General features: G+C 38.8%; 1 protein-coding gene across 3 annotated transcripts in view; it reads right to left on the reverse strand.

Moving 5' to 3' along the window:
• Window positions 1–1,517: 1,517 nt before the first annotated feature.
• GPAT3 (glycerol-3-phosphate acyltransferase 3) overlaps window positions 1,518–17,857 on the reverse strand; it is a 65,228-nt gene continuing 48,888 nt past the window's right edge. For all 3 annotated transcript variants that reach the window (XM_004472687.5, XM_004472688.5, XM_004472689.5), the window contains exons 5-13: window positions 16,537–16,611; window positions 15,948–16,037; window positions 14,279–14,372; window positions 10,461–10,576; window positions 8,763–8,818; window positions 8,168–8,253; window positions 7,493–7,621; window positions 5,602–5,681; window positions 1,518–2,765 (exon numbers count right to left, since the gene is read on the reverse strand). In XM_004472687.5, the coding sequence (XP_004472744.1) occupies window positions 2,654–2,765; window positions 5,602–5,681; window positions 7,493–7,621; window positions 8,168–8,253; window positions 8,763–8,818; window positions 10,461–10,576; window positions 14,279–14,372; window positions 15,948–16,037; window positions 16,537–16,611 (838 nt within the window). In that variant the 3' untranslated portion in view covers window positions 1,518–2,653. The remainder of the gene's footprint in view (window positions 2,766–5,601; window positions 5,682–7,492; window positions 7,622–8,167; window positions 8,254–8,762; window positions 8,819–10,460; window positions 10,577–14,278; window positions 14,373–15,947; window positions 16,038–16,536; window positions 16,612–17,857) is intronic.

A 17,857-nucleotide genomic window follows, 5' to 3' on the forward strand; every position in this document is an offset into this window, starting at 1 on the left:
CGTATCTCAATGTGGTTAAAATGGGAACTGGACGGTGTATATATAGTAATTGAATTTTTAAAAAATACATGTAACTGCACTGCACAGTAAAACCTAAGTTAAGTCATGGGCTACAGTTAGTAATATAATCATAAAATGTGCTTTCATCAACTGTGACAAATTTACCACACCAATGCAAGGTGTTAATAATAGGGTGGTATATGCAAATCCTGTATTTTGTGCATGACTGTTCTGGGAGCTCACAACTTCTCTAAAATGAAGATATAGGTGCCTGAGTTCACCTGCAAATAACTGACGTCTATGATTTTCCTCAAGACAGAATCTACAGGGAAGCAGACATGGCTCCACTGATAGAGCATCCGCCTACCATATGGAGGGTCCAGGATTTGATACCCAGGGCCTCCTGACCCGTGTGGTAAGCTGGCCCATGCAGTGTTGCCACACACAAGGAGTGCTGTGCCATGCAGGGGCACCCCAGCATAGGGGTGCCCCAAGTGCAAGGAGTGCGCCCCGCAAGGGGAGCTGCCCCATGTGAAAAAAAAAGCGCAGCCCACCCAGGAGTCGTGCCACACACACAGAGAGCTGATGCAGCAAGATGATGCAACAAAAAAGAGGCGCAGTTTCCCAGTGCCGCCTGGCAATGCAAGCAGACGCAGAAGAACACACAGCAAATGGACACAAGAGAGCAGAAAATGGCGGGGAAGGGGAGAGAAATAAATAAAATAAAGTTAATCTGTAAAAGAAAAAAGAGTCTACAGGGCCAGAATCCAGAAGATAACACTGTTTTAAAAATAAAAATAAAAAAGCATTTTTATGATGAATGCACAACTATGTGATTATACCAAATACCATTGATTGTAGGCTTCGGATGTACTGTAAGCTTTATCAATAAAATTGATTTTAGGGAAGCAGACTTGGCCCAGTGGTTAGGGCGTCCGTCTACCACATGGAAGGTCCCGCGGTTCAAACCCCAGGCCTCCTTGACCCGTGTGCAGCTGGCACATGCGCAATGCTGATGCGCGCCCCTGCGTAGGGGAGCCCCACGTGCAAGGAGTGCGCCCCATAAGGAGAGCCGCCCAGTGCGAAAGAAAGTGTAGCCTGCCTAAGAATGGCGCTGCCCACATGGAGAGCTGATACAACAAGATGATGCAACAAAAAGAAACACAGATTCCAGTGCCACTGACAATAACAGAAGTGGATGAAGAAGATGCAGCAACTAGACACAGAAACAGACAACTGGGGCGGGGGATGGGTGGGAAAGGGGAGAAAAATAAACAAATAAATAAATAAATCTTTAAAAAAAATAAAAATAAATAAAATTGATTTTGAAAAAAGAGAGAATAAAGGAAAAGAAAGACCCGTACTTCATATTTTCCTTTCCCAGGTGTTCCAGTGCAATAATGTCTATGTTATTCAAATGGAGAAAAAAAAAGAATCGTTGTTTGCAATAAGCACAAAAGATAGCTTACTTAAAATCAAAGAAAGGTGAAGGGGAGGTGGAAATAATGCACCACACATTTAGAAATATAGAATTTATTCATATTCACCTTAAGTCTGTTTCACATTCTGTACATGATTACCAGAAGATATATAACACTCTCAAGAGTTTAAGATGACGTTATATTGCTATCAAACATTGCTTATGCTGTGTGAGTCAGGAAACATTTGTTTTCCTTTTTAAAAATTTAAGGCTCAGTTTCCAAAAGGTAATTTTACCCCTTATATTCTGTGTAAGTGACTGGGGAAGTTCTGAAACAAACCACAAGGGGGTGGGGGTAGGAGGAGGCTGTGTCACTTTCACACCTTCTTCCTCCTACTGAGGAATAGTCGCTGTGATTTTTTTTGTTAAAGGCTCCTCCTGTTTGGTTAATAAACAAATAAATCAGTGGAAGGGAGGGGAATTAGGTACAGGTCTTCAGTACACAAACAAGAAACACTAACTAAGCTCCTTATCACCAGTTGCTGTCTAATAATGTATTTACTCATGAGTTACCTATATATAAACCCACACACACGTTAACTTCAACTCACTTTTCTTTGGTGAAGCTTACCAAATAGTATTTCTCTTCCAACAGGATAGTAAAAATTGTTTACATTTCCTATTGAATTTCAAATCATGTACTTGGCCACAAGCTGTCATTTCTCCTAAATGTAATCCTCCGTTTTTCTTTTCAACCTTGCAGTAGAACATAACCAAAAGGGTAACCTCACACAGATGAGTAACCCCGATGTTCAGATTTTCTAAGGGAGTGAGAGTGGAGGAGAGGAGGGAGGAAGAAAGCTACATATGGAAAGAGAGTTTGGAGTATTTTTTTGAGAATTACCTTATCAACAAGTTCCAAACAACACCTTTTCCTGTACAAAAGTTTCATTCATTCAACAGTGACTCATCATTTTGCAAACGGCAGCATCTGTTCTCACCCAGCAAACTACCCTCCACTTCATGGGCTAATGTAATAACAACGAAAGTCCAAAAAGGGCACCTGTGGGTTCTGCCTCTGGCATAAAGAGGTAGAAACAATCATCCTGTAAAAAGATTATCATTAAAAAAACAAGAACAATAAAATAAAAATAAAAACAAAAACAAAAATAAAACACATTCCATGTCTACGGGCTAGTTCTGGGAAGCCAAGGTCGATCTTCAGGGTGACATTTATTGTGATTCAGAGGTGAGAGATCCATTGCCCACAATCATCTTGCTATAATTCTTCTGCTGCTCTTTTTTAAAGGTGTCCTTCACCTTTGCTCTCTTGAGTCCTCCATCCCTGGGAAAATAAAGATAAAAATATATAAAAGATACCCCCCAGAAGGATTGAAAAGTATTACATATTAATGAATGCTGTATGGTACCATGAAGTGAAGAGCTGGTCAGCAATGGGACATAGAACACTGGATTTGGATGTGGAAAGACCCAGATATCATTCTCTGCTCTACCACTTACCAGATGGGAGCAACTCTGAGAAAGGAGCAATCTCCCTCATACTTGGTTAGAATAAACAATAATATCTCTACACAGTTTCTATTTAAATGTTAGGGCTCAACATATGGACACTATAATAAAACTAGGATTGTTTTATCAAGATGTTCTACCCTAAAAGGCAAAACACTGGTTTTCCATCTGGCTATGTCTTTCTGGAAAAACATAAGGGAAATTAAAAACATACACACAAGAAACGGGGGTACAATGTGTGGGGGGGTAAACTCCTTAACGATAAATGGGTTATCCATTATTCAAATCTAATCATATGTCAACAAGTTGTGTTTTCATTCAAAGCACTATATTTTAGGTATTTGTAATCTACCTTAATCCAAAACAGACTCAGAATAAAACAAACAACAAAACCATAAATCCCATTCAATCAGTGGTTAGTGCCTGTGTAAGCAGAATTTCCTAATTCCGAGCCTGTGAATCCTTGAACTCCTTTCAAAGTGGGGAAAACATAGACCTGCCTGGGTTATAAGGTCTCTGCCTGCCTTTCCTTCTTTGGACTACATAGAGAAACAACAAACTAGAAGGCTGAAAGGAGCCTGCAAAATCAGGGACCACTATCTCCCTCCTATATGTTCTAGATTTTTACTCCTAGGAGAGTGTGGACTGAGAACCTGCTTACTTAAAACTATGTCTGCTTAATTTTAACCCAGTTAATCACAAATGTTTACCAGGTGCTCTCTGATGACGAAGAGCAGATCACAGGCTAGCCAGTGAGTTCAATGCCATCAGGATAGAACTTGACCAACATACAGACGCTAGCCTGAGACCAAAGCAATATTCTGGTCTCAAGAACCAAATCCAAGACACAGCTCACCAGTTAAGTCCTCAACTGAAAAAACAGACTGTGGTCCATAATTTTTCAGGGGCTCAGTGGTGAGATATTTTCATGAAACAAGGTTATAAACGGCAATTAGGTCCCAGAGTTGTCCATAAAAGCCTCTTTTATCCATAAAAATCCCTCACTATTCATAGCCTTCATATAAATTCTGAATCATAACAATGAAGGAAGGGAAGGAGAAAGAAGAAGAAAGGTTTTTCCTTCTTTCCTGAAGTTCAGGGCAAAAAGAGGCAACTTATGGAGTAACCAATTTTAGTCTTTGAGCATCCTGATGTTATTTTCATACAATTCTCCTTCCCAAGCACCTCCTAGACCTACTGCTCTAAGACCCCAATTGCAACTTGCTATCCTCAAAGACTTCAAAATTTTCCAATTCTCCTTTGTAATGGAAGCAGGTCTTAACTCATAAGAAAAGCAGAAGTCATACTTAAGAGCCAGTTTAAGGCTATTCAATTAAGTTCTCATTTAATCCAGGAAAAAAGCAGTCTAGACATGTTCATGCATATCCCATGGGTGAATGGAAAATATTACCTGGAAGGGTAAAGAGGATTTTTTTTTTAAGGAAGCTAATTCAAAACAATCTTTCATTATAAAATTATATATGGCCTGATATAAGGAAATAGAAAACTTCTGAGGAGCATTTTGACAGATTTGGTTAAGCTTGATCTCATTCAGGAGGCCATCCTGTGACTTACTCCCTGGGGCTATTTTTGTCTCTCACAGCTTTCTTCCTTTCCTGTGTGCCTCAGTGTACAGATCCAAAGCTCCCAACTTTTCACGATGGCTTCAGAGTAGGAGCAGCAGTGGTTGGATAGCAGATAAGCGGGAAGTTGGGAAAGGGAGGAAAAAACGATCAAAGAGCAAGCCAGTTACACAGATGAACAAGGATCACTTGAACCTTTCCAAACCAAGGGAAGGCTGCAATTTTAAGGTGTCTGTAATTTAGTTTAGCATTTCCAGCTTAGTTTATGTAATACAAATGTTAGTCTTAACCTGTGCCTGAGGGGTGGTTGGACAGAGTGAAGTCACAAGGCCACACTCCAGAGGTGCCACTACCATGCTTCAGCTACCTTTGTCTCGTATATTAGAAACTGACTTTCACTGTCAAAATTAGTGGTTTGTTAATTAGCAAAATGGATATTGGAAACAGGCTTTCTAGAGTGAAATTCGTTGTATTCAAGGGTTGTGACTTGGCTAAAATATTTCAGAGATTCCCCACACTTGCATGAAGGAGTAAGAATCGAGCCCTTCATCCAGAGGCTGGATCCCTTGGTGGGTGGGGACTCATAGATAAAAGACATGGCAAAGGACAGAGTTGCGGGTTTTTGATGTTGGAGTTTGATGCTGAAGCAAGCCCTGGGAAGAAAGGAACCTTGAACCCAGAGAGAAGCAAGACCGTGGAAGGGAGGAACCAGGAACCCTGAACCCTTACAGCCATCGGCAACTGTCTTGCTCCAACACGTGAAAATAGACTTTGGTGAGGGAAGTAACTTATGCGTTAGGGCCTTGTATCTGCAGGCTCCTACCCCAAATAAATACTCTTTATGAAAACCAACCAATTTTGGTATTTTGCATCAACTTTTTGGCTGACTAATACAATCACTCATAACAAAGGTACCACATTAATGTAAAATGTTAATAATAGGGAAAACTATGAGGGAGGTGGGGGTGTGTTATATAGGAACTCTGTATTTTCTGCATGATTTTTTGGTAAACCTTCAACTTCTCTAATTAAAAAAAAAAATTACAGTAATCCTGAAAATTTTCTTACCAGGGAAGCTCAGTCAATCCTCCTTGTACAGCAATAGCAGACTTAACCCTATTAGCAAACTGGACTGCATCTTCCCCTTCCTGCAAAAAAGAAAAATAAAATTACATATATATGTATCTTCTGGGTATAGAGCTTTTACATAAAACCTCAGAATGTCTTATAAGCCATTTCTCCGCTCTCCCTCTCCTTGGGCCTCTCTATTCGAAGACATAACAATATTAAAATTAGGCCAATTAATAACCCTACATTGGCCTCAAAGTGTTCAAATGAAAGGAAGAATCTCACATCTCTTACTTTAAATCAAAAGCTAGAAATGATTATTAAGCTTAGTGAGAAAGGCATATTGAAAGCTGAGACAGGCCAAGAGCTAGGCCTCTTGCTCCAGGTAGCCAAGTTGTGAATGCAAAGGGAAAGTTCTTGAAGGAAATGAAGTGCTACTCCAGTGAGCACACAGGATGGTAAGAAAGTGAAACAGCCTTATTGCTGATTCGGAGAAAGTTGTAGGGGTCTGCAGAAAGATGAAATCAACCAGAATATTCCCTTAAGCCAAAGCCTAATCCAGAACAAGGCCCTAACTTTCTTCAATTCTATGAAGGGTGGGAGAGGTGAGGAAGCTGCAGAAGAAAAGCTTGGAGCTAGCAGAGGTTAGCTCATGAGGTTTATGTAATAAGGAATCTTTACATAAAAGTGCAAGGTGAAGTGGCAAGTATTGATTTCTTGTTGAAGCTGCAGTAAGCTATCCAGAAGATCTAGACAAGATAATTGGTGAAGATGGCTACTTTGAACAGAGTTCCAATGCAGACAAAATAGTCTTCTATGGAAGAAGTTACCATCTAGGACTATCACAGCTAGACGGAAGTCAATGCCTGGTGTCAAAGCTGCGAAGGACAGGCTCTCCTGCTGAGGATTAATACAGCTGGTGACTCAAGTTGAAGCCAATGCTCATTTGCCTTTCTGAAAATCCTAGGGTCCTTAAGAACTATGCTAACTCTACTCTGTCTGTGCTCTATGAATGGAATAAAGCCTCATGACAGCACATCTGTTTACAGCATGGTTTACTGACTATTTGAAGCCCATGTTACTGAAATGCTGCAATCTCATGAAAAACCTTGAGTGCATGAGGAGTTGCTTCTTATGGATGAGCAAAGAAAGTGGTTTCTTGAGATAGAATCTACTCCTGGTGAAGATATTGTGAACATTGTTGAAATGACAATAAAGGATGTAGAATTTTACATTAACTTAGTTGATAAAGCTGAGGTAGGGTTTGAGAGGAATGACTCTAATTTTGAAAGAAGTTTTAGTATGGGCAAAACGCTATCAAACAGCATTGTATGCCATAGAGAAATATTTCATGAAAGCAAGAGTCATTCGAGGCAGCAAACTTCACTGTCTTATTTAAGAAATTGTCACTGCCACATAAACCTTCAGTAACCACCACCCTAATCAGTCAGCAGCCATCAACATTGAAGCAAGACCAGTAAAAAGACTGAGAACCAGTGAAGGCTCAGATGATGGTTAGTATTTTTCAGTAATAAGGCACTTTTATAAATTAAGGTATGTACACTTTTTAAAAGACATGATTCTTTTACGTACTTAATAGGCTACAGCATAGCGTAAACATAACTTTTATATGCACTGGGAAACCAAAACTTCAGTATGGCTTGCTTTATTGCAATGCTTGCTTTATTGTGGTGGTATGGAACTGAGCTCACAAAATCTCTGAGGTATGCCTGTGCATTATTTTAAAATGACTCGTTTGTTGAGAAAGCAGGAAGGCAGTCAAATTTGGCTTAAGTAAAGAAGGGATACACCCAGGCTTTCAGGTAAAGGTTTTCTCAGCTCTTGTCTCACAAGATAAAGCCACACAGATCAGCTATTATCTGTGCCCTACCTCTCTGGTCATGGGAGGCATGTACCACACATCACAGACGATGGCCCAGCTGGTCATCATTCGAAGCAGGTAGCTCACCATGTTGTATTTACTACTGTTCCAAAATGCATCACCAAACTGAGGATTGTACTAAGAAAAAAGAAAGGAAAACACATCTCAGTTAAGAACTAGGTGGTGGCTTCTCTTATCCATGCCAGTGTTTTTAAAGTAGCAGGTCAAACACCTCTATCGACCCCAAGGAAAAGAGAAGCTACTTCACTTGATGGAAATGAAAAGGAGCCCACTGAAGCCTCTGACTAGGGCAGACTGCTTTCACAACTAGAGCCCCACAGTCCTGGGCAAAAATGGCAACAACAGGGTTAATTATGTGGCAATTGAGGATCTGTCTCCCAGCCTAACTGGAAGGTCTATGAATGTAGGGACCATATCAATTTTGCTTATCACTGTGTCTTCAGTACTTATTACTATGCCTGATACACAGTCAAACAGATCATATCTACATACACAAAAATAGAGAGAGAATGCTAGAGCAAATGGGGCAAAATGTAAACAACCAATGGAGCTAAATAAAGAGTAGTCAAGTGTTCCTTAAATTATTCTTGAAGTTATAGCAAAATAAAAAGTTGCCAAGTCATTACTTGGGGGAATGAAGGAGGACAGAAGAATCCGTTTTACCTTAATTGCAACTGGATGTATAGTTCCTCCAATTTCAAAGCTTCCCTTTTTAAACATCATGACTGAAGTGTTGTTGATGCAAGTCCCTACAGGGGGTGCGGAGAGCAGAATAGTTTTGAAGGCAGTCTTCAAAGAAAGGTTTTTTTCCAAAGGAATTATTTTGATAAAGTAATTTAAAATATTTAAATCATACCAAAATTACAGGCATTTTACCACCATCTCACAAATCAGTCCTTGTTTAAGTAATGGCAGATGTAAGCAGGTTTAATAATGAATGTTTACTTTACTAGTGAACACTCTATGAGTATAACTTCTTCACAACAGTTCACAATTTCACTCTTTTTAAAATCAGAACCCTTAAAGGGGAATCAACAATATCTCTCTAGCTTCATTAACCAGGAATGACTGTTAAGATCAAAAAGTACCATGACACAAGAGTACAGTCAACTTTCAAAAGAAAGTGGGGAATTAAGAGCCCGGAGAAGGCCATGCCATTCCCATAGGACAGCAGGGCTCTGGACTAAGAATGCCAATACACTTTGGGTGGTGGTGTTTGTTATCAGCTATTGCTCAGAAGACAGTCCTCCATACTTACCTTCAGGAAAGATTAATATGGGTAGTTTTTTCTTATCAGCAATGTGTTCTTTTAGTCTGGGAAGAAAAATAAAGGATTAAAATTCTACCTTTAAGAGAAGAGAGAGAGAGATCTTTTGGGTATTCTTCATAATCTTCATACAGTCTTATACTCCACACTACTACTCTTCATACTCTAATATAATTGTAAAGCAATAAGGCAAAAGGAAATAACATACAAGTAAAATAAATAATATCAAATTGTTCTCTTTTTCTAAACATGTGGAAGGATATCTATGCTACCTCAATTTCCCTAATTTTCGAAGTGAGTGATTTTCAGTATCCTCTGCCTACTATTAAAGAACACGAGACATTCATGTGACGTGAGTTCTGGCACTCCCGTGTTAGGAACTCTGTGCCTTTCTCTATGCACATATATTTTCTCATCTGAAAATTGGAAATACTGATTGCAGACCTGTCTGCCTTATGGCCATTAAGTATAAGAAGACTCCTTAAATGAGTCAGGCTGAACCTTCAGGTGAAATACACATCATACAGCTGAAAATAAGTGAAGTCCTTCAGGCTTAACTGCTGTTCTCCTTGCAGCCAGCCTTATGTTAACACCTCTGCTCACTCTAAGTACTGTGGTGGACTGAACTGTACCCCAGTTGGACATGTTCATGGCCTTGGTCTGCATTCTAGAGGGTGTGGACCCACTGTAAATAAGATCTCTTCAAGATGCTCCCTCAGTTAAGGTGTGGCCCAAATGAATCAGGTTGGGCTTTAATCTAGCTTTTTTGGAGTCTTTTATAGGCAGAGTGAAAGTCAGAGGGAGAGAAGCCAGAAGCCACCATATTTATTGCCATGTGGCAGAAAAGTCAAAGACCAAAGATTGTCAGCCCCCAACCCCAGAATGCCACAGTCTTCTAGGAAAGTACCGCCTTGCTGATGCCTCCATTTTGGACTTCTCCTGGCCTCAAAACCATGAGCCAATAAACTCTCATTGTTTAAGCCAATACACTGTATGATACTTGTTTTAACAGCCAGGAAGCTAAAATAGAGAGACTTCAGCTACCAGACTGCCCCATTACTAAATAATCTCAGGATGAGAAACCCATGTTTTAAATCAGAAACAGATTTCAATAAGTACTTTTCACTTGATTTATAAGACCATGGACCACCTTCATGTTTACAGAAGCAATAACCAGAGTACACTCAGTTAATAGTCCTAGGCAAAAAAAAAAAAACCCGGTGTTTTCAAAACAAAGGTATCTAGTAACTCAAATTCTTTGTCCCACACATTCAAAGGTTCCTCATTCTCTGTTCCATAAAGTGCATTAGCTCTTTCTCCAGCTGGATTTAAGTGATAATAGTAATTCAACACACATTAAATTGATCATCTATTTGTTCAACAAACATTTATCAATGATTTAACTTTCACGGTATTTTTTTTTAAACATTGAAAATTCAATGACTGGACTATACCTAAGTCACAGCAATAAAGACTCATGGCTCTTCTAATGCCATCGTATATCTTATTATGACTACAATAATTATATAATTTTTTAAAATCTAGCTAAGACAAGTGATTCACCACAAACAGAGCTCCAAGTATTTTAGTTTTAAACCTTAGATGCTGCTCTGCCCTCTTTGCAAGAAGGTCAAGATTTATCATTCTTTAATGCTTCCTCAATGAATACGGAGTAATCTTGCTGCTTACCTCTTAGTTACCAGGTGTCGATCTTTCATTTCTGAGCGTTCGAACCAGACATGTGGACAAGCCTTGACCATAGCTCTCTGAATGATTCCCATTAGTCCACCATGAACCTGGCCAACCTAAAAGTACCATGGGAAAAAGAAAAATATATAAAGGCACAGCTGTCCAAAGAAAGCTTTTTCTAAGTACCAGTTAATTCCTAGCCCCACTGAGATAAGATTGGCCTTCTTCTACTGACTAAAATTCTTAATCTGTCCAAAGGATAAAAAATGGCCATATGTAAAGAAAAAGTGTTCTTCAGTGGCACCTTTGAATTTTAAACGATGTTGCTATACTTGCTATCCTCCACCTTTAAAATGCAGAGGTCCTTTAACTTCACTTAAGAGAAATGCACATTGAAACTACAGTGGAATACCATTTCTCACCATTTAGATTAACAAAGATTCAAAAGCTTGACACACTCAGCTGGCAAAGCACAGGTAACAGATACTCATACATTGTGTGGAGGAAAGGAAGATGCAAAATGGTTTAACCTATATGGAGGAGAGTTTGGCAACAACTAACAAAATTACATATATGTTTACCCTTCAAACCAATAATCCCACTTCTGGGAATTTACTGTGGAATTACAACTCCAACAACAGGAAAATAGATATGCATAATATTATAACTTACAACATTACTTCTAACATCAAAATATTGGAAACTACCTAAATGTCTAAACATTGAATACTGGGTGAAAAAAGGATCATACATATATCCAGGGAGTATACTATTCAGCTATGAAAAGAACAAGCTTGATTTCTGTGACTGATAAGGAACAATTTCCAGGAGACACTGTTAAGTGAAAAAAGCAAACTGCCAAAAAGCAAATATAGTGTACTACTTTTTGTGTAAGACAGAAGGGGAAATAATCCACATATATTTGCTTACCTTCACAAAAAGAAATATAGATAGGACAACCAGAAAACAATGAAATTGTAAACCTACAAGGAGTAGGAGGGAATGGGGTAAAATGGATATGGAAGGAAGTGATATTTCTTTGAGTATACCTTTTGTACAGTTTTAACATTTAGAAGCATGTCAATGCCCTACATAGCCAAAAACTAAAACTAAGTCAGTAAGGATGGGAATAAAAAACTGAAAGCAAGCTCAAACAAATGAGTCCATCTGTATTTCAAAAGAATAAAAGAGTAGAGTGGGTGTAGCTCAGTGGTTGAGGCCATGCTTTGCATGTACAAGGTCCTGGGTTCCAATCCCCGGTAACTCCCAAAAAACAAACATTGAAGGGGTAGGTAGGGAGAGAGAATTCAAGAAACTTATGAACACAGTATTTTATTATATACCCTACATTCTGGGCAGATAGTGAGGACACCTGCAAAAAGTCCTGAACTCTGCTTAATAAGTTGGTTTTTTTAATAGTAAAACAGATGAAGCAATTCTGAAACTATTTTGGATGTATTATAAGATTGGGCAAATAAAATAAGTATGTTGATATTGTTGGGAAACAGGGTTTTCACTGTGAAAGAACAGAAATACAAATGTGGAATGGGGGAAGCAAGAAAGAGTCCCAGGAATTGGAGGAACTGGTGTGAATTCGAATTTCCAATATAAGTATTAGATATCTATATATAAAATATAAATATTTAATATATATGTATTTGAAGTGAGAGGCAGCATGCTTGAGAACACAAATGATAAAGCAAATGGGCAAAATGTTAACAAAAGTTAAATGTGGATAAAGGGTGGTCAATGTACTATTCTTAATAACGCAACCTTTATGTAAGTTTGAAAACATTCCTAAATTCAAAAAAAGTGGAGGTTTTTTTCTTTAGAAGAAAAAAAGACTTTAGAAAAATCATCAGGAAGAAATTATTTTATGTTCTTTGGATACATAGTTTGTATTTAGCCAAATAAGGTTAAACCTCTGAAGGTTACAATACAGTTTCCATCTACTTCTGTGCTAAACTGTATCTGATTTAATACAATTGACTCTAGGTTTCTACCACTCAGCCTATGAAAGTTTGCAGTTATACATGATCAAAAACTTAGAAAATGACTGCCAAAAGAAAATCTTGAAATTACAAGTTGTGTTTGTATATAGCTGCCTATATATGTTCTTTTTCCTAAACAAGGGTACATAACTACTACCTGATTTTTTTTTAAAGATTTATTTCTTTTATTTATTTCTCTCCCCTTCCCCGCCCCCCGCACCCCAGTTGTCTGTTCTCTGTGTCTATTTGCTGCGTCTTCTTCTTTGTCTGCTTTTGTTGTTTTCAGCGGCACGGAAATCTGTGTTTCTTTTTGTTGTGTCATCTTGTTGTGTCAGCTCTCCGTGTGGGTGGTGCCATTCTTAGGCAGGCTGCACTTTCTTTTGCGCTGGGCGGCTCTCCTTACAGGGCACACTCCTTGAGCGTGGGACTCCCCTACGCGGGGGACACCCCTGCGTGGCGCAACACTCCTTGTGTGGATCAGCACTGTGCATGGGCCAGCTCTACATGGGTCAACAGTACCGGGGTTTGAACCACGGACCTCCCATGTGGTAGACGGATGCCCTAACCACTGGGCCAAGTCTGCTTCCCACTACTACCTGATTTTAAACCACACCCCCCAAAATTAACCACCAATGCCCATAAGTCTATCTACAGAAAGTTAAAGCCTCCTTAGCTTCAGAAAGAGCTTCACAATTTAGAGAAATGTAACGTGTTAAAATGCGGTTGTCTAAGAGTTATGCATTCGAACTTACAGTTTAGACAGATTAAATATCTGGCAATAAGTAGATGTTTTTTTTCACAAAGGACTTCACAATCCCACAATGATCATATACCCGCCAATAGCCAAATACAAGCACATGTGCCAGTACTCCCCACTCACCTACCTGCAGTAGACACTTCATAATGGCTCTTCACCCCTCCAGCCAGGGCTCACCCCAAACACCTTCTCAGGAAAGCACGCCAACCACTAGAACCCATCACTGGAGATGGCCAGTGAAGTAAAACTCATCTTCCTCCCAGGAAGCCCAATCCACCACCATGGAGAATGTGTAAAGAGGATCCCCGCGACCCCTCTCCCATCAGTCTATTCCACACACCAACTTAGAGCACATCAGCAACACAGGGAAAAGGACTTCTTCAGTTATACTCCCAAATTTACCTGCCGCATAAGGGAGACAGAAAATTCTGACAAATTCTTAAAGGCAAGAAAAACCAGAAATTTAGAAAAATGCCAGGATGTGTCTCCTGTTCATCCTCACAAAAGGATGCTATTTGGTTTTACAGTGGTCTTCATGGTTTGTTGGGTTTTATTTTGTTTTTGGGGTGTGTACAAGGACCAAGGGAGGTAAAGTGACATAAATAAACATTTGTTCTCCATGCTTGATCCTCATTAAAGAGCCAGATTTTTTTTGTTGTTTTTTAATTTCACATACTTTCCTGAAAGAAGAGAGAGCTAACCGGCTGGCGAAGGGATTTGTACAGCTCTAAAGAAGAAGAGTTTAATGTTACAAATGTTATTAAACGTTGGCAGGGATTTTAGAGGCAAGATGGAATAAACTTAACAAAATCCTATAAGCTGAGGTCTTGTAAATTAAGACACTTCAGTAAGTTAGTTTTTCACTACCATAAACATAATAGTTATTTTCTTTCCCCATTCTTGCACCATATATTCTGCATGTAAATATATTCCATAACGTTTACAGCTACAAGACAACCCTGTCACTTTCAAATATGAAATGAACTTTCTAATTTGTGCCAAAATAAATTAAAAGTTTAAGCAATCCATAAAACACACAACGACTTGAAAGATCAATGAGCCACTCTTACCATAGCATAGCACCCATCTGTTGTCAAGATCAAAACATCTATTGGGGATGTATGGTTGGCAACACAAATGCCTCCCTTCTGGGGTCTGTATTGCCTACAAGGACAAACAAGGGTAAATACGAAACCTTGGGAAATGGTCATTAATATGCAGAACAGTAGATGGAGACTCATACTCTTTTATTTTATAATAATACCTTAAAACATTAAATTTGGAAGTATCAGAGCCCATCTTAAGAATGAGCAACTCTAGGCAGTATGATGAGAATGAGTTAGAAGTATAGGAGAAGAGAGCCAATATATATTTCTGTCATATTTTTGGTAACGATCATGTTTTCCTTTTATCATGAGAAAAGGATTTCAAAATATTAGTTAGTTACAAAGATTCTATATCTCTAGTTAATAAATAAATTTTGTAGAACTTTCACTTATTTTAAGTATTTCATATCATTTCATTCTTCATAAGCATCACTTTTATTGGTGCCAAGGTGCTCCACAGAGTACATATGCCGTATTTCTCTCCTTCCCATCTCCCTTAGAGGGGGAGAAAAAAAAACTTTTTCTGTCAAGAGCCAGACAGTAAATATTTTACACTCCGCAGGCCAGGCAATCCCTGTCACAACTCTGAGGCAGTTGCAAAAAAAAAAGCTAGAAATTATATGTAAATGAATGAGCATAGCTGTATTTCAATGAAACTTCATTTATAAAAAATAGCCAGATTTGGCCTGCAGGCTATCATTTAGTTGGCAACCTCATCCCTAGAGTTAAGACCAATGAAGTAAAGTAGTTTTCTCTGAGCCGGTATAGAGAAGAAATAGAACCAAATGCATGATGTTAGCATGTTTTCCTTAAAACTAGAAGAAATTCTGTAAGTTATGAATACCTTCCTACATAATTAAAGTACCTCTGATCACATTTCTGCCAGAGCATTTTCTTCTGCTCCTCATCCTAACACTCACAGCCCAATCACAAAATCACATAATTTTAGAATTTTAAGGGGTCTCATATGTTAAAGCCAAATGATAAAATGTTTCCCTTCAACAAATGAGACAGAAAGACCCAATCAATGAACAGAGGCTTGAATTGAGCTTTTAAAATAATGAAGTTAAACATAAAAAGTAAAACGGAGTTAACAGTAATTTAAAAAGAATCAAAATCACATTCACCTAGCTCATTACTTAGCTATCTTTAATCTGGGGGGGTAAGGAAAGCAGAATGGTATTTTTTTTTAAGGTTCAGTTATGGAATTTTAGAACTAATTCTAAGATCCGGTTTCCAGAATCCACGTCTATGGAATTCATATTTTTTAAATCTGACTCTGTCACTTACTGTGTGATCCTGGGCAACCAAACCTAGAGCTTCCATTTCTTCATCTGTCAAATGAGATAACAGTGTCCACCTCCCAGGGATGGCCTAGGGAATGCAAGGGACCCAGACTGCATATTGTAAAGACCCAATTATGAAGCAGTAGTGCATGTTTATTTTATGTTCCTTCAGCAAGCAGCCTACTTTTTTAGAAAATGTTTCCTTTGGGAAAGCCTTTAGCACTCTAAGAAGGAGAGGTGAACCCACTGAAAGGATTCTTATTCCCCCTGCTTCCTCCCTGCTCACTCTTAAGGCTCTGCTGTCAATCACAGCCTGGATTCACCTCGAGAGGGACAGGGGCACTCACTTGTTATGGTAATGAATGGTACCAGAGAGGGCTCGCACACAGATCCGGCAGCAAGTCAGGTGGACCAGTTCACTCATCCAGTTTTTGAGGCTGAAGGAGAAAGAAAATGTTTTATTGTGCACCTCTGGGCACTACTAAGAAACTATACAATAAAAGCTTCAACATGCTCCTCGTAGCAGCATACTGTGTTTTAAAACAACCACAGTTCAATTCTTCCCCTAGTCTCATCAAAGCCTTTAGTATCAAGTGGCAAAAGTAAACTAAGAGAATTGGACTAAATTCTAATGGAAAAATAGCTTCCACCACAGTAGACTTACTATGGTAAATTCCAAAGAAACTGAAGCTTCTTTGGTCTCAGCCTTATGAACCTGCCAATACTATCAGACTCCCTTGCTTTCCCTGGGGTTCCTCAGTCTATTTTCTTCTCTTCAATCTTCCTTTGGATAACAAACTCTTTCCATTTGTATGAAAGTATGACAGAAAAATAAATAAAGACTGAAGATGAAGTGAGCAGGATTCTACTATGTAGCAAATATTCTCCTTGGGGACACACTAAGAAAAAGGTCAGTTCTATTTATGGCTATTTTACCTGCTGTCTGGCAGCTGCCCAACCAGTGTAGTTCCTATAACCAGCAAACTGATCCCAATGAAAGCCAAAGTAATGCTGAAAAAGAAAGTAAAAGCAATGCAAAAGTTAGTTGTACGGTAGGGGAAAAAGGAAATAACTTAAGTGTCCATAAATAAGGAAACCGTGAATAAACTGTGGAGTATCCACACTATGGAATATGATGCACTCATTAAAATAATTGGGTAAATCTACAGATGTTGAGGTGAAAGAATGCTCTTTGACACATTTTGAGAGAAACAAATAAAGTAAGTTTCAGAATAATACCATTCCAAAATTACAACAAGTGTATCTAGTTTATATATGCACAGAAAAGGCCTGGAAGTTTGTTCATAAAACTGTCAAGTTCAATCTTTGCAATAGTCTTGGGATAAAGAGGGCTTACCCTTCTGCTTTTCTGAATTATTTTAAGTTTTTTTTACCACAAGCATATATTAATTTCTTTCATAAGTGAAGCAAAACGTTATTAGTTTTGGGAAGCAGCTGTGGCTCAATCAGTTGGGCTCCCGTCTATCATATGGGAGGCCCTGGGTTCACATCTCAGGGCCTCCCTGTGAAGGCAGGCTGGCCCGCACCTGCGGAGAGCTGATGGCCTGCACACTGCGGAGAGCTGACCCAGCAAGATGACGCAACAAAGGGAGACAAGCAGACACAGAAAAAATGTGCAGCAAGTGGACACAGAAAAGAGCAAAAAAATAAGCCGCAGCGGGAGGGGGGGGTGTTAAATGAAAAAATAAAAATCTTTTTTTAAAAAGCTATTAGTTTTACCTTTTAGTTATAAAAGGAATATTTTTGTGGGTAGAGATGTATATAATAAACAAAAAGTATTAAACTCCCATCCTGGGGTGACCTGCTACATTCTCAAATAGAGGGACAAGAACCTCTTGAGAACATAGGCAGTGCCTAATAAAAGAAAACAGACCAATATGTCAAGCTCTCAATATTCATGCATGGAACTATGAACCTTATTCTTCAAATATAGAAACTTAGTGGTTGTCAAGGAGAGATGGAGAAAAGAATGTGTGGAACAAAGAACATTTGGGGGCACTGGAATTGTTCTGCATGATCCTGCAATGATGGATATAGGCCATTATACATTTTGTCAGAACCTGTAAAAGTATACAGTGCAAAAGGTAAACCATAATGTAAACCATTGACCATGTTTAGTAGCAATGCTTCAATATTTATTCATCAATTGTAACAAATGTACCATATTCATATAGGATGTTATTGGTAGGAGAGAATGTGGTGGGAGGTGAGGTAGGGTATATGGGAATCCCCTATA

The sequence above is a fragment of the Dasypus novemcinctus genome, chromosome 1, assembly GCF_030445035.2.
Source record: "Dasypus novemcinctus isolate mDasNov1 chromosome 1, mDasNov1.1.hap2, whole genome shotgun sequence".
Lineage (NCBI taxonomy): Eukaryota > Metazoa > Chordata > Mammalia > Cingulata > Dasypodidae > Dasypus > Dasypus novemcinctus.